The sequence below is a fragment of the Schistocerca americana genome, chromosome 7 (genome assembly GCF_021461395.2).
Source record: "Schistocerca americana isolate TAMUIC-IGC-003095 chromosome 7, iqSchAmer2.1, whole genome shotgun sequence".
Lineage (NCBI taxonomy): Eukaryota > Metazoa > Arthropoda > Insecta > Orthoptera > Acrididae > Schistocerca > Schistocerca americana.
Genome location: NC_060125.1, coordinates 54,980,445 through 54,994,138, shown reverse-complemented (window position 1 = coordinate 54,994,138; position 13,694 = coordinate 54,980,445). Strand labels below are relative to the sequence as shown.

The window sequence follows — 13,694 nt, the reverse complement described above, 5'->3', positions numbered from 1 at the left end:
AGATCTCTTCTGAACAGCACTTTGCAAGGCATCCCAGCTATGCTCAATAATGTTCATGTCTGGGGAGTCTGGTAGCCAGCGGAAGTGTTTAAAAGCAGAAGAGTGTTCCTGGAGCCACTCTTAGCAATTCTGGACGTGTATGGTGTCGCATTGTCCTGCTGGAATTGCCCAAGTCCGTCGGAATGAATGAAGGATGACCGAGATCAGACAGGATGCTGACGTACGTGCCACCTGTCAGTCATATACAGACGTATCAGGTGTCTCATATCACTCTCAGCTGCACACGCCCCACACCATTACGTAACCTCCACCAGCTTGAACAGTCCCCTGCTGACATGCAGGGTCCATGGTTTCATGAGGTTGTCCCCACATCCGTACTCGTCCATCCGCTGATACAATTTGAAACGAGACTCGTTCGACCAGGCAACGTGTTTCCAGTCCAATGTCGGTGTTGACGGGCCCAGGCGAGGCGTAAAGCTTTGTGTCGTACAGTCATCGAGGCACACGAGTGGGCCTTCGGCTCCGAAAGCCCATATCGATCATGTTTCGTTGAGTGGTTCGCGCGCTGACACTTGTTGATGGCCCAGCATTTGTAGCAATATGCGGAAGGATTGCATTTCTGCCACGTTGATCTATCCTCTTCAATCGCCGTTGGTCCCGTTCTTGCATGATCTTTCCCCAGCCGCAGCGATGTCGGAGATTTGATGTTGTACCGGATTGCTGATATTCACGGTACACTCGTGAAATAGTCGTACGGGATGCTGCTTCGGAGATGCTGTGTCCCATCGCTCGCGCACCGACTGTAACAGCACTTTCAAACTGATTTAGATTTTGATAACCTGCGATTGTTGCAGCAGTAAACCATCTAACAACTGCGCCAGACACTTGTCTTATGTAGGCGTTGCCGACCGCCTTCGGCGCTTCAGTGTTTATCCGTATTTCCTTTGTGTCTCTGTATTTAAATTATTCACATTCCTTATAAATAAACGGAGACTCGTTAATGTTTTATTGCGCGATTGCCAAACAACCACTGAAAATAGTACCATTCACGAAATGTCTGGGTTTGTGCGAACGGAAGCCAGGAGAAAGCTTGCAGAACTGTCGATCGACCGATACTTTCTATACTGGTCAGAATGGGATCTTACCACGTAAGATTAATAGGGGAATTGCTATAGAACCAAAAAAGAGCACCACATTTTGTGACGGGTTAATTCATTAAGAGCCAAAGCGTCACATAGTTTTTCGTCCAACTCAAATGGTAAAAGAGAGGTGGTCAGTATTGTCGTCTAGTTTTCCTGTTACAATTACGAGGGCGTATCTTCCTAAAAGAGTCAGTCACTATACTCGTATAGCGTCAATAGCCTAAAAGTATCACCGCAGATATTGCGAAAATGGAAAGTGTTGTTGATGTGTCGTTTTCACAGTACGAATTGGTAGTCAGGGGCTTGCATTGTTAGCCAATAAACAGAATGTGATAATACTTAGTAAGTGTATTTTTGTGCAAACATAAACTTTCTTAAATGGAACAACGCCTATTGATATTAACAGTCGAAAATTAGGGTAAATTAGAAAGTCTGTAATGTTTGTTGCAGGATACTAGTGCGATTCGTCTACGAGATATCGTATTTTGAAAAGTTTCCGCACCGACAGTTATTTGTGCCATTCAACCTGGTTAGTTGCTTGACACGATATTATGCTTGCTTACAGTATGCTTGTGTCTTCCGTAAGTGCACTGCGACTTGTTTGTCACTTAGTGTGTGAAAACTCCAAGCAAAAGGTCGTGAGCGGATAATCGTATTTACCAATGCAGAAAAAGCCGAAATCCTCATGGTGTCTGGAGAATGTAGGAAGGATGCAGTTCTTTCTCGTAGAGTGTGTGCGCCAAGATACCCCAATAGAGATCAACCATGTCGGCAGTTATTCATCAACCTCTTCAGCCAGTTACGTGAAAGTCGTACTGTAACACCTAGACAGTGGAACAGAAGTAAACAAGTGACGAGAGAAGAGGGGGAAAATAATGTTCTTGCTGCTGTTGTTGATCTGCACGTCAGCTCCCGCGCAGTCGCACGAGGAAGTGGCGTGAGCCAGGCAGGTGTCCCACGCATTCCCCATCGATATGGATTCCATGCCTGTCACATTTATTTCCGTCAAGAGCTCCATGGAAATGATTATGGGAATCGTGTTAACTTCTGTACATGGGCATTAGGACAGGCTACTCCAGATGTACCATGTATCTTGTCTTTTTGATAAGATCGCATTTACCAGTCATGACCACGTCAACCGCCGAAAGCTGCACTGTTGGTCTCTTGACAGTCCCCGTTGGTTTCGTCAGGTGGAACGTCAGCGTCGTTGGGGTGTAAGTGTATGGTGTGGGATAGTGAACCATCAGCTCATAGGCCTGTTTTCCATAGACGGAACGCTGAACGCACACAAGTATCGCAGCCTACTAACGGACCATCTTCCACAGATGCTAGAAGACCTTCTGCAGGCTAGGAGGAACCTGTGGTACCAACATGATGGCTGTCCGGCCCATAGTGCACGTAGCACTACAGCGTGCCTACACGAATTCTTTCTAAATGGTTGGATTGCACACAGAGGATTTCTACCCTGACCGGAATCTTCCGCGGATTTGACGTCTGTAGACTTTTTTTCTGTAGGGAAAACTGAAAGACGTCGTCTAGAAGAACATACCAAATACACCCGATGATATAGAACGATATACTCTCTGATGTCTCTGCAGAAATGCTGTCACATGTGCACCAGTCTTTCCACCCTAGACTGAGAGCGCGTGCCGTCGCTGCCGGTGGTCATGTTGAACACAACTTGTGATGGTCAGTTGTCTCGTTACTGGTCACGATCCACATGACTAGTGTATGCACTTGTTTTGTACTTTGTGTGCTACCACAGGTATTGAGCAAGTGTCGGTATGGGGACTCCTCAAAATAGCCGCACGGGGTAGCCGCGCCGTCTAGGGCGCATTGTTACGGCCCGCGCGGCTCCCCACGTCGGAGGTTCGAGTCCTCAAAAAAAGAAGAAGAAGGCTATGGGACTTAACATCTGAGGTCATCAGTCCCCTAGACTTAAAACTACTGAAACGAAACTAACCTAAGGACATCACACACATCCATACCCGAGGCAGGATTCGAACCTGCGACGGTAGCAGCAGCGCAGTTCCGGACTGAGGCGCCTAGAACCGCTCGTCCATAGCGGCCGGCGTTTGAGTCCTCCCTCCGGCATGGGTGTACGTGTTGTCCTTAGTCTAAGTTAGTTTAAGTTAGATTAAGTGGTGCGTGAGCTTAGGGACCGATGACCTCAGCAGTTCGGTCCCATAGGACCTTACCACAAATTTCCAACTTTCCCCAAAATACGATATCTCACAACCAACTCGCACTAGAATCCCACAGCAAACACCACTGACGTTCTAATTTACTATACTTTTAGTATGGTAATGTTCCTTTTAAAAAGTGTATGTTTGCACAAAAAATACACTTTTAGGTATTATTAGAATCCGTTTATTGGCTAACCTTATGGGCCCCTGACTACCAATCCATTCTGTAGAAACACCACATCAATAGCACTTCCCTTTCCGCAGCATTTTCGGTACACGTTTTAGGTGGTTCACCATGTATACGCAAACCTTTTTCGTGAATAAGTCTGTCAGTGAAAACCACATCTAGTAGTTTCTTAGATTAGCCTTCGCATACAGGCAGAAAAAAGCGGCCGTGGTCTTTACTTGATATGTATAGACACTAGAACGAGAAATGTCTTACAGCATCCATCGCCATTACATCGTTCAGCTTTCGTGAGGCAAAGCAAGTAGTGAAGTACTCAACCCTAAAAATAATTTATAACATGCCCAGTGATGTGAATAATCTAACAAATGTAGAATTAACCTCTAACGCAAGCTCAAAGAATATCTAGTTCCAATTGTTTCTTCTCCATAGAATAATGTATGAATGTGTATGACATTATATATATAAAGCTCATTCTGAAAGACATTTGAATATTCAGCATGTCAGCATGTTGACACATGCTTCAATGGGAACGAATACTATAACTGTACACTGACACACCACTATGATATATGGATATTACTGTATAGTATATGCAAATACCTAATTAACTAACTATCTAACGAAAAATGTAGAATATGTGGTCAGCGCGTAGGATATCTGGTGGTGGGAGATGTATTCATGTGAGACACAGTGGAACTTCTTTATTATATTTTTGCTTAAACTGAAAGAACTGAGAAGTTGAAACTCCTTAATATATTTAATTCTGAAACTGCTGAGTGAAATTGAACGTACTGTCATCTTGCTTGTCTTTATCATTTCACATCTGAGCTGCAGAATTATTCCTGACAAACACAGCTCAAAGTTATTCTATTCATTTATGACCCACAATATACAACGATACGCAATCTGACTGCTCAAATAATGAACGTGAAGGAATGGCCCTGAATTACGAGAAATCCTAACAATAACCCAAGCATTTCATAAGTCACTTACCTCCCAGAAAATCTTCATTACACGAACTACAGCGATACAGCAAACACGAATACAGCCAGCTAGATAAAAGATTCAAACTACTGTAGGCTCTAACAACTAACAGGGATGTGGTTAGCAAAGGAAAGATTTTGTTGCAAAGCAAACAATGTATTTAGCAAATTTTACCTTAATAATGTGACATCCAGTTCAGAAAATATATATAATCGTCCCTGACATCCAGTTCCAACAACATTATATAATCATCAATAATATTACACTTAAATCTCCATTACGGACACACGTCCAGACCGTCCACTCGCGCTAACACTTCAGACCTCTAACCTCCATCACTGCTGGTTATTCACCTCCAACTGCGAGTCCGACCAGCCACAGAGAGTCCCTTACAGAGGGCGCACAGAGCTGTCAGTTATTAATGCAGTCCATCGCGCTGCCAAAATACGGACACATAAACAGGCTACTTACAACAGGAGTCTTCTCGTAACACTAGTTGCGACAGAGCCGCTGCAATTTTTCCTCAGTGATCTAGGAATATACACTACTGGCCACTACACCAAGAAGAAATGCAGATGTTAAATGGGTATTCATTGAACAGATATATTATACTAGAACTGACATGTGATTACATTTTCACGCAATTTGGGTGCATAGAGCCTGAGAAATCAGAATCCAGAACAACCACCTCTGCCCGTAATAACGGCCTTGATACGCCTGGGCATTGAGTCAAACAGCTTGGATGGCGTGTACAGGTACAGCTGCCCGTGGAGCTTCAACACGATACCACAGTTCATCAAGAGTAGTGACTGGCGTATTGTGACGAGCCACTTGCTCGGCCACCATTGATCAGACGTTTTCAATTGGTGAGAGATCTGGAGAATGTGCTGGCCAGGTCAGCAGTCGAACATTTTCTGTATTCAGAAAGGCCTGTACAGGACCTGCAACATGCTGTCGTGCATTATCCTGCTGAAATGTAGGGTTTCGCAGGGATCGAATGAAGGGTAGAGCCACGGGTCGTAACACATCTGAAATGTAAAGTCTACTGTTCAAAGTGCCGCCAATGCTAACAAGAGGTGACCGAGACGTGTAACCAGAGGCATCCCATACCATCACGCTGGGTGATACGCCAGTATGGCGATGACGAATAAACGCTTCCAATGTGCGTTCACCGCCATGTCGCCAAACACGGATGCGACGATCACGATGCTGTAAACAGAACCTGGATTCATCCGAAAAAATGACGTTTTCCCATTCGTGCACCCAGGTTCGTCGTTGAGTACACCATCGCAGGCGATCCTGTCTGTGATGCAGCGTCAAGAGTAACCGCAGCCATGGTCTCCGAGTTGATAGTCCCTGGTGCTGCAAACGTCGTCGAACTGTTCGTGCAGATGGCTGTTGTCTTGCAAACGTCGCCTCTGTTGACTCAGAGATCGAGACGTGGTTGCACGATCCGTTACAGCCATGCGGATAAGATGCCTGTCATCTCGACTGCTACTGATACGAGGCCGTTGGGATCCAGCACGGCGTTCCGTATTACGCTCCTGAACCCCCCGATTCCCTATTCTGCTAACAGTCATTGGATCTCGACCAACGCGAGCAGCAATGTCGCGATACGATAAGGCGCAGTCGCGATAGGCTCCTTACACGAGGCATCAGAACAACGTTTCACGAGGTCAACTGCTGTTTGTATATGAGAAATCGGTTGGAAACTTTCCTCATGTAGCACATTGTAGGTGTCGCCATCGGCGCCAACCTTGTGTGAATGCTCTGAAAAGCTAATCATTTGCATATCACAGCATCTTCTTGCTGTCGGTTAAATTTCGCGTCTGTAGGACGTCATCTTCGTTGTGTTGCAATTTTAATGGCCAGTAGTGTATTTATATATTTTCCCCAGTTACTGATAAAAAGAAATGTATATAGGTTATTAATTTCAGCCCGTAATGGCCATCTTCCGACCTGAGTGCACGCTATTTGCTTATCATATCGAGGCGGCACATGTAAAAACGCTACTCTCACAATAATGATGCAAATAAACTTCGTCGTATACACTTAAAATATAGGTACCTCATGTGCATTTGTAATAGACATGCTAACTGTATAAAGAAACTTACTGACTAACAAATTTCTTGATCGAGTTAGCAACTCTGCATGTAGTACTTGACGAAGCTTATTTAGATCATTGTTGTGACTGTACCGTTATTACAAATGCGTGTGTGAATTCCTAAGGGACCAACTGCTGAGGTCCCTAGACTCACACACTACTTTAATTTATGCTAAGAACAACACACACACCCATGCCCCAGGGAGGACACGAAACTCCGGCGGGAGGGGCTGCGCAGTTCGTGACACGACGCCTCCAATCGCGCGGCCCGTTCTTGCATATGCCGCAACGATATGACTGGCAAATTGTGTCTAGTCAGGTTTGAAGTTGGCCACTACGGGATGAAATTAATATCGTGGTATACATAAAGAAATTGTGGTCCATAACTGGAGCAAAAAAAAAAAAAAGAATTTCAAATGGTTCCAATGGCTCTGAGCACTATGGGACTTAAGGCCGAGGTGATGAGTCCCCTACACTTAGAACTACTTAAATCTAAGTAACCTAAGGATTCGAACCTGCGATCGTAGCAGCAGTGTGGTACTGGACTGAAACGCCAAGAAGTGCTCGGTCATAGCGGCCGGAAAAAAGACAGTGTTTTGGTAAGAAACCTGGTGATATTAAACTGTAGGTCACGATCTCACTTTCTTCGGCAGTCCAATATCGATGACCGAGCGAGATGGCGCAATGGTTAGCACACTGGACTCGTATTCGGGAGGATGATGGTTCAAACCCGCGCCCGCCATCCTGATTTACGTTTTCTGTGATTTCCCTAAACCGCTTAAGGCTAATGCCGGGATGGTTGCTTTGAGAGGGCTCGGCCTACTTCCTTCCCCATCCTTCCCTGTAACGACGGGACAGATAACTTCGCTGTTTTGGCCCCTGCCCCCAAATCAACCAACCAATCCACTGTCGAGACTGCAGTACGTTCGTGACTCGTGTCTGATCGAGTTAACCTGCCTTAGAAAGCCTTAGCATACTCACTAGACCATCTCGTGGCCTTACAGCAGTGTTTTGGATTACTAAAAGAAAATATTTCTGCTTAGATCTAATAGAGCAGTCGCACTTGCTGCTAGTCTCTCACACTCAACTTAAGCATTCTGTAACGGTATATCCGGAAGTCCACATTTTGTCTGCCGACACACTGCTCTGCGAAAATGTTAAAGACATTACTTCTGTTTTTCCAGGACAGCGAGACAACAAGAAACCTGTGATAGAAGAGAACGGCTTCACCCCTGCAGACACAAGCACAAGCTACAGTAGGTGACACTGTGGATGTTTTGTGACTAACTCGACTAACGACTTTATAGTTACTATTCTAACACAGAATAACAGCGCTACATTTGTATGTCCTTTTGTAAATAATAGCGTACGTCGCGTACCGCAATATAGAAATAAGTTTTCTTCGTTGACCGGCAAAAACACGTGGCACTGAAATATGTGCTACATTCTGCCAATAATGTACTTCTACACGCCCCATAGACAACATCGGAGAAAATGTGACTTAAAGAGAGAGAGATACTCTGAAACAGGTATGCGAGTACGTGCTGCACGCCAACCCTCGTGTTCATTTAGACGACGTGTTCTAAGTAGTGCAGTCCAAAAATGGTTCAAATGGTTCTGAGCACTATGGGACTTGACATCTGTGGTCATCAGTCCCCTAGAACTTAGAACTACTTAAACCTAACTAACCTAAGGACATCACACATATCCATGCCCGAGGCAGGATTCGAACCTGCGACCGTAGCAGTCGCGCGGTTCCGGACCGCGCGCCTAGAACCGCTAGACCACCGCGGCCGGCAGTGCAGTCCACTTTCCTAGTTCTGTTGTGATGAACATGTCCTTGGAGATCATGATTTGCACTTGATTCCGCTTACAAGCTGCACTTTACGTGTCTCAACCGTACATTAACTTCTTTGACAACGTTTCCTGGATGTACTATGTCGTTAAAGTCCGCCCGCGTAATACTCTTTCAGAAATTTATTTCAGTTCGTAATCAGGTGAAAAGTTTGCAAGAGATATCATGTATAACTCATGAGTCGGAATGCCAAACAAATAAGTAATTACTAAACTGAAAAACTGGGCGACATCTGTGAAAACCTCAGTGGGGCAAAGCTAGGACTTTGAAATAAGATACGTAGTACTCTGTTCTGTTAGTGCGCGAATGGCGCTCCACGGCCTACATGTCTCTAATTACCGTCCTGTGATCACTTTTAGTAATTTTATTGTGTTTGCTTTTTTCTATCAGCCTGAATAACACCATCAGAGACCCGTATTTAGCCTTTGTATTTCTTTCATGCACTCGGGAGCCGACGTAGTTGTAAATCTAAATGTTGTCCTTATTACGACAATGGTCGAACGTATTCGCCTCGGACAGTATATTCACATTAGTTGCGGCGGTGCATTGTCCACTGTCCCTCCCTAACCGCAAATATATCAGTGGTCATGCGTTACGATGCCTCTTTGTCCACAAACAGGCCATAATTAATTTTAGTTATTTATTATCTCATTCCGCTGTTATAAAGCGTGTATCTTTGAAAGATAGAGTAAATGAGAAAAAAAGAAAGGAAAAAACGGGCTCAGTTTCAGTACCTTATTAAAAGATAGTTGAATGCCGGCCGGAGTGGCCGAGCGGTTCTAGGCGCTACAGTCTGGAGTCGCGCGACCGCTACGGTCGCAGGTTCGAATCCTGCCTCGGGCATGGATGTGTGTGTTGTCCTTAATTTAATTAGGTTTAAGTAGTTCTAAGTTCTAGGGGACTGATGACCACAGCAGTTAAGTCCCATAGTGCTCAGAGCCATTTGAACCAAGATAGTTGAATAACACTACTACTATTACATGTCATACAACATGCCACAGGTGAACGCCGTACTACAGTTTAAGATAGAACGCTTGTCAAAGGCTCACGGTAGATCACTGTGGTTCATTCAACTGGAACATATAGACTGAGTGTCAAAATTGCTTGTAAGAACAAAACAAACATATAGTGCCAGACCAAAGAATGTATTTGTCAAAGATATTCCAAGTTACAATCAAACACTCGAAACATCGTAACCAGATAATCATGGTTTACAACTGATCATTGTGACAAATATATACAACATTGAAATTACGTGTTTTTTTTACTGTATAACCATAAATAAGATACACATGTGAGTATTATCGGTATGTCAAACTTCCTACACAACAGAGCAATTAATTTTTAGATGTATATGGAACATCAAAATGTATTAAATACAAAAACGAAGTGAATGCTTGAAGACGAAATAATGTACGTAAAATACAGAGTATATCTTCTCATTATGGCCCAGAGCCAGGGTTTTGTTTACTGTATGTGACAATATCTAAAAAAATATGAATAACAACATAAACAGGTCAAAGTCACCTGAATACAATTCCTCAAGGAGTAATGAGTACAAAGTAACTACACATTACACAAAATCCGTAAATGTGCATGCTAGGACAGTGTTACAACATAATACAAGAGTTGACAATTTTAAAAGCAAAAATTCTAGTTAAGTGTACGACAGACTCAAACGGAGAATCTGGGTAAATGTTTGAATAAAGCAGGACATTATTCATACAAAAATTTCAACAATGCAGATTCATTAATTCTCTTACATTTATGATCTCAAAGAACAATTATTCACTTAAGGAAGTAGCTCTTAAGTTATGCTTCTTAGAGCCGATGTTTGCGGGCCCTTGTTTTTCATGTTTCGGTCCATACTATCCCCTCAGAAAGTTTGTCGGTAGAGTTCCGGTTCTCGCTGTATAATCAGAAGAGGGTAGCACTCCGTTTATTAGCAGACCTGCCCTCAGTTTAAAGCGATGATGAGATGCATGTGGCACGTGTTCTACGATTTTGTGCTATGTCTGACCTTTTACCTTAGCTGTTAGGCAGAAGATTTTAGTATGTGTTTAGAAGATGCTTGGCCGACCCTGTTACTATACCAGGATGAAAAATGCGTCTATCGTAGCAAAAAAAAGGCGAATATGTCCGGGGCACAGTTGGGCTTGTACGAGAAGGTAACTAGCTTTCCGACTTATCTGTCAGCTTCGAAGACATTTAAATCAAAAGATCTTGACATATTCGCTTTTATTTACTTGTTAGTTTTCGGACCCATGTCATTTAACATAATGCATCCTGTCGAGTGAAGTAACATTATACATGATATCATGTCGTTTAACATGACACATGCCATCGTGTCATCCAGCTTGTCATTTGTCATGTCGTGCAATAGGACACAACGTGTCATTAAAGTTTAGGATGCATGTATCCCGTTCTGGGCTACCTCTTATTATAAATGCCCCCCTACTCTCGGATATGGATAGGGACTGCAACTGCTGTGTTCGGATGCAGGCTGAGTTGGCATCCCTTCGCTCCCAGCTTCAGGCAGTGTTGGCTTCGGTCACACAGCTTGAGGCTGTTGCCAATGGGCATCACTGTGGGGGTCTGGATGGGGGTTTGTCGGGGACGGCCAGCTTGTCCCACCCATCCCCTGATCGGACTACGACTGTGGTTGCCCGGGATACTGCCCGCATTGAGGCTGATCCCTCACCTGTGGTAGAGTGGGAGGTCGTCTCAAGGTGTGGCAGGGGGCGAAAGACATTCCGGAGGGCTGAACGGAAAGCCTCTCCAGTTTGTCTGACGAACCGGTTTCAGGCTCTGTCTCAGGCTGATACTGATCTTCGGCCTGACATGGCTGCTTGTCCTGTTTCAGAGGTTACCCCTCAGTCTGCAAGATCCGGGCAGTCGCAGAGGGTGGGCTTACTGGTAGTTGGGAGCTCCAACGTCAGGCGCGTAATGGGGCCCCTTAGGGAAATGGCAGCAAGAGAGGGGAAGAAAACCAATGTGCACTCCGTGTGCATACTGGGGGGAGTCATTCCAGATGTGGAAAGGGTCCTTCCGGATGCCATGAAGGGTACAGGGTGCACCCATCTGCAGGTGGTCGCTCATGTCGGCACCAATGATGTGTGTCGCTATGGATCGGAGGAAATCCTCTCTGGCTTCCGGCGGCTATCTGATTTGGTGAAGACTGCCAGTCTCGCTAGCGGGATGAAAGCAGAGCTCACCATCTGCAGCATCGTCGACAGGACTGACTGCGGACCTTTGGTACAGAGCCGAGTGGAGGGTCTGAATCAGAGGCTGAGACGGTTCTGCGACCGTGTGGGCTGCAGATTCCTCGACTTGCGCCATAGGGTGGTGGGGTTTCCGGTTCCGCTGGATAGGTCAGGAGTCCACTACACGCAACAAGCGGCTACACGGGTAGCAGGGGTTGTGTGGCGTGGGCTGGGCGGTTTTTTAGGTTAGATGGCCTTGGGCAAGTACAGAAAGGGCAACAGCCTCAATGGGTGCGGGGCAAAGTCAGGACATGCGGGGACCAAGCAGCAATCGGTATTGTAGTTGTCAACTGTCGAAGCTGCGTTGGTAAAGTACCAGAACTTCAAGCGCTGATAGAAAGCACCGAAGCTGAAATCGTTATAGGTACAGAAAGCTGACTTAAGCCAGAGATAAATTCTGCCGAAATTTTTACAAAGGTACAGACGGTGTTTAGAAAGGATAGATTGCATGCAACCGGTGGTGGAGTGTTCGTCGCTGTTAGTAGTAGTTTATCCTGTAGTGAAGTTCCTGTGAATTATTATGGGTGGAGGTTACACTCAACAACCGAACTAGGTTAATAATTGCCTCCTTTTACCGACCTCCCGACTCAGCAGCATTAGTGACAGAACAACTGAGAGAAAATTTGGAATACATTTCACATAAATTTTCTCAGCATGTTATAGTCTTAGGTGGAGATTTCAATTTACCAGATATAGACTGGGACACTCAGATGTTTAGGACGGGTGGTAGGGACAGAGCATCGAGTGACATTATACTGAGTGCACTATCCGAAAATTACCTCGAGCAATTAAACAGAGAACCGACTCGTGGAGATAACATCTTGGACCTACTGATAACAAACAGACCCGAACTTTTCGACTCTGTATGTACAGAACAGGGAATCAGTAATCATAAGGCCGTTGCAGCATCCCTGAATATGGAAGTTAATAGGAATATAAAAAAAAGGAAGGAAGGTTTATCTGTTTAGCAAGAGTAATAGAAGGCAGATTTCAGACTACCTATCAGATCAAAACGAAATTTTCTGTTCCGACATTGATAATGTTGAGTGTTTATGGAAAAAGTTCAAGGCAATCGTAAAATGCGTTTTAGACAGGTACGTGCCGAGTAAAACTGTGAGGGACGGGAAAAACCCACCGTGGTACAACAACAAAGTTAGGAAACTACTGCGAAAGCAAAGAGAGCTCCACTCCAAGTTTAAGCGCAGCCAAAACCTCTCAGACAAACAGAAGCTAAACGATGTCAAAGTTAGCGTAATGAGGGATATGCGTGAAGCGTTCAGTGAATTCGAAAGTAAAATTCTATGTACCGACTTGACAGAAAATCCTATGAAGTTCTGGTCTTACGTTAAATCAGTAAGTGGCTCGAAACAGCATATCCAGACACTACGGGATGGTGATGGCATTGAAACAGAGGATGACACGCGTAAAGCTGAAATACTAAACACCTTTTTCCAAAGCTGTTTCACAGAGGAAGACCGCACTGCAGTTCCTTCTCTAAATCCTCGCACAAACGAAAAAATGGCTGACATCTAAATAAGTGTCCAAGGAATAGCAAAGCAACTGGAATCACTAAATAGAGGAAAGTCCATTGGACCTGACGGGATACCAATTCGATTCTACACAGAGTACGCGAAGGAACTTGCCCCCCTTCTAACAGCCGTGTACCGCAAGTCTCTAGAGGAACGGAGGGTTCCAAATGATTGGAAAAGAGCACAGATAGTCCCAGTCTTCAAGAAGGGTCGTCGAGCAGATGAGCAAAACTATAGACCTATATCTCTGACGTCGATCTGTTGTAGAATTTTAGTACATGTTTTTTGCTCGAGTATCATGTGGTTTTTGGAAACCCAGAATCTACTATGTAGGAATCAACATGGATTCCGGAAACAGCGATCGTGTGAGACCCAACTCGCTTTATTTGTTCATGAGACCCAGAAAATATTAGATACAGGCTCGCAGGTAGATGCTATTTTTCT

The 13,694-nt window shown here is 44.6% G+C and overlaps 1 protein-coding gene across 1 annotated transcript in view; it reads left to right on the top strand.

Moving 5' to 3' along the window:
- Positions 1-13,694, top strand: part of LOC124622695 — a gene marked incomplete at its 5' end in the record, with an annotated part of 712,404 nt that overhangs the window by 367,045 nt on the left and 331,665 nt on the right. The window contains one exon of the mRNA XM_047148485.1: positions 7,788-7,859. Coding sequence (XP_047004441.1) covers positions 7,788-7,859 — 72 coding nt within the window. The remainder of the gene's footprint in view (positions 1-7,787; positions 7,860-13,694) is intronic.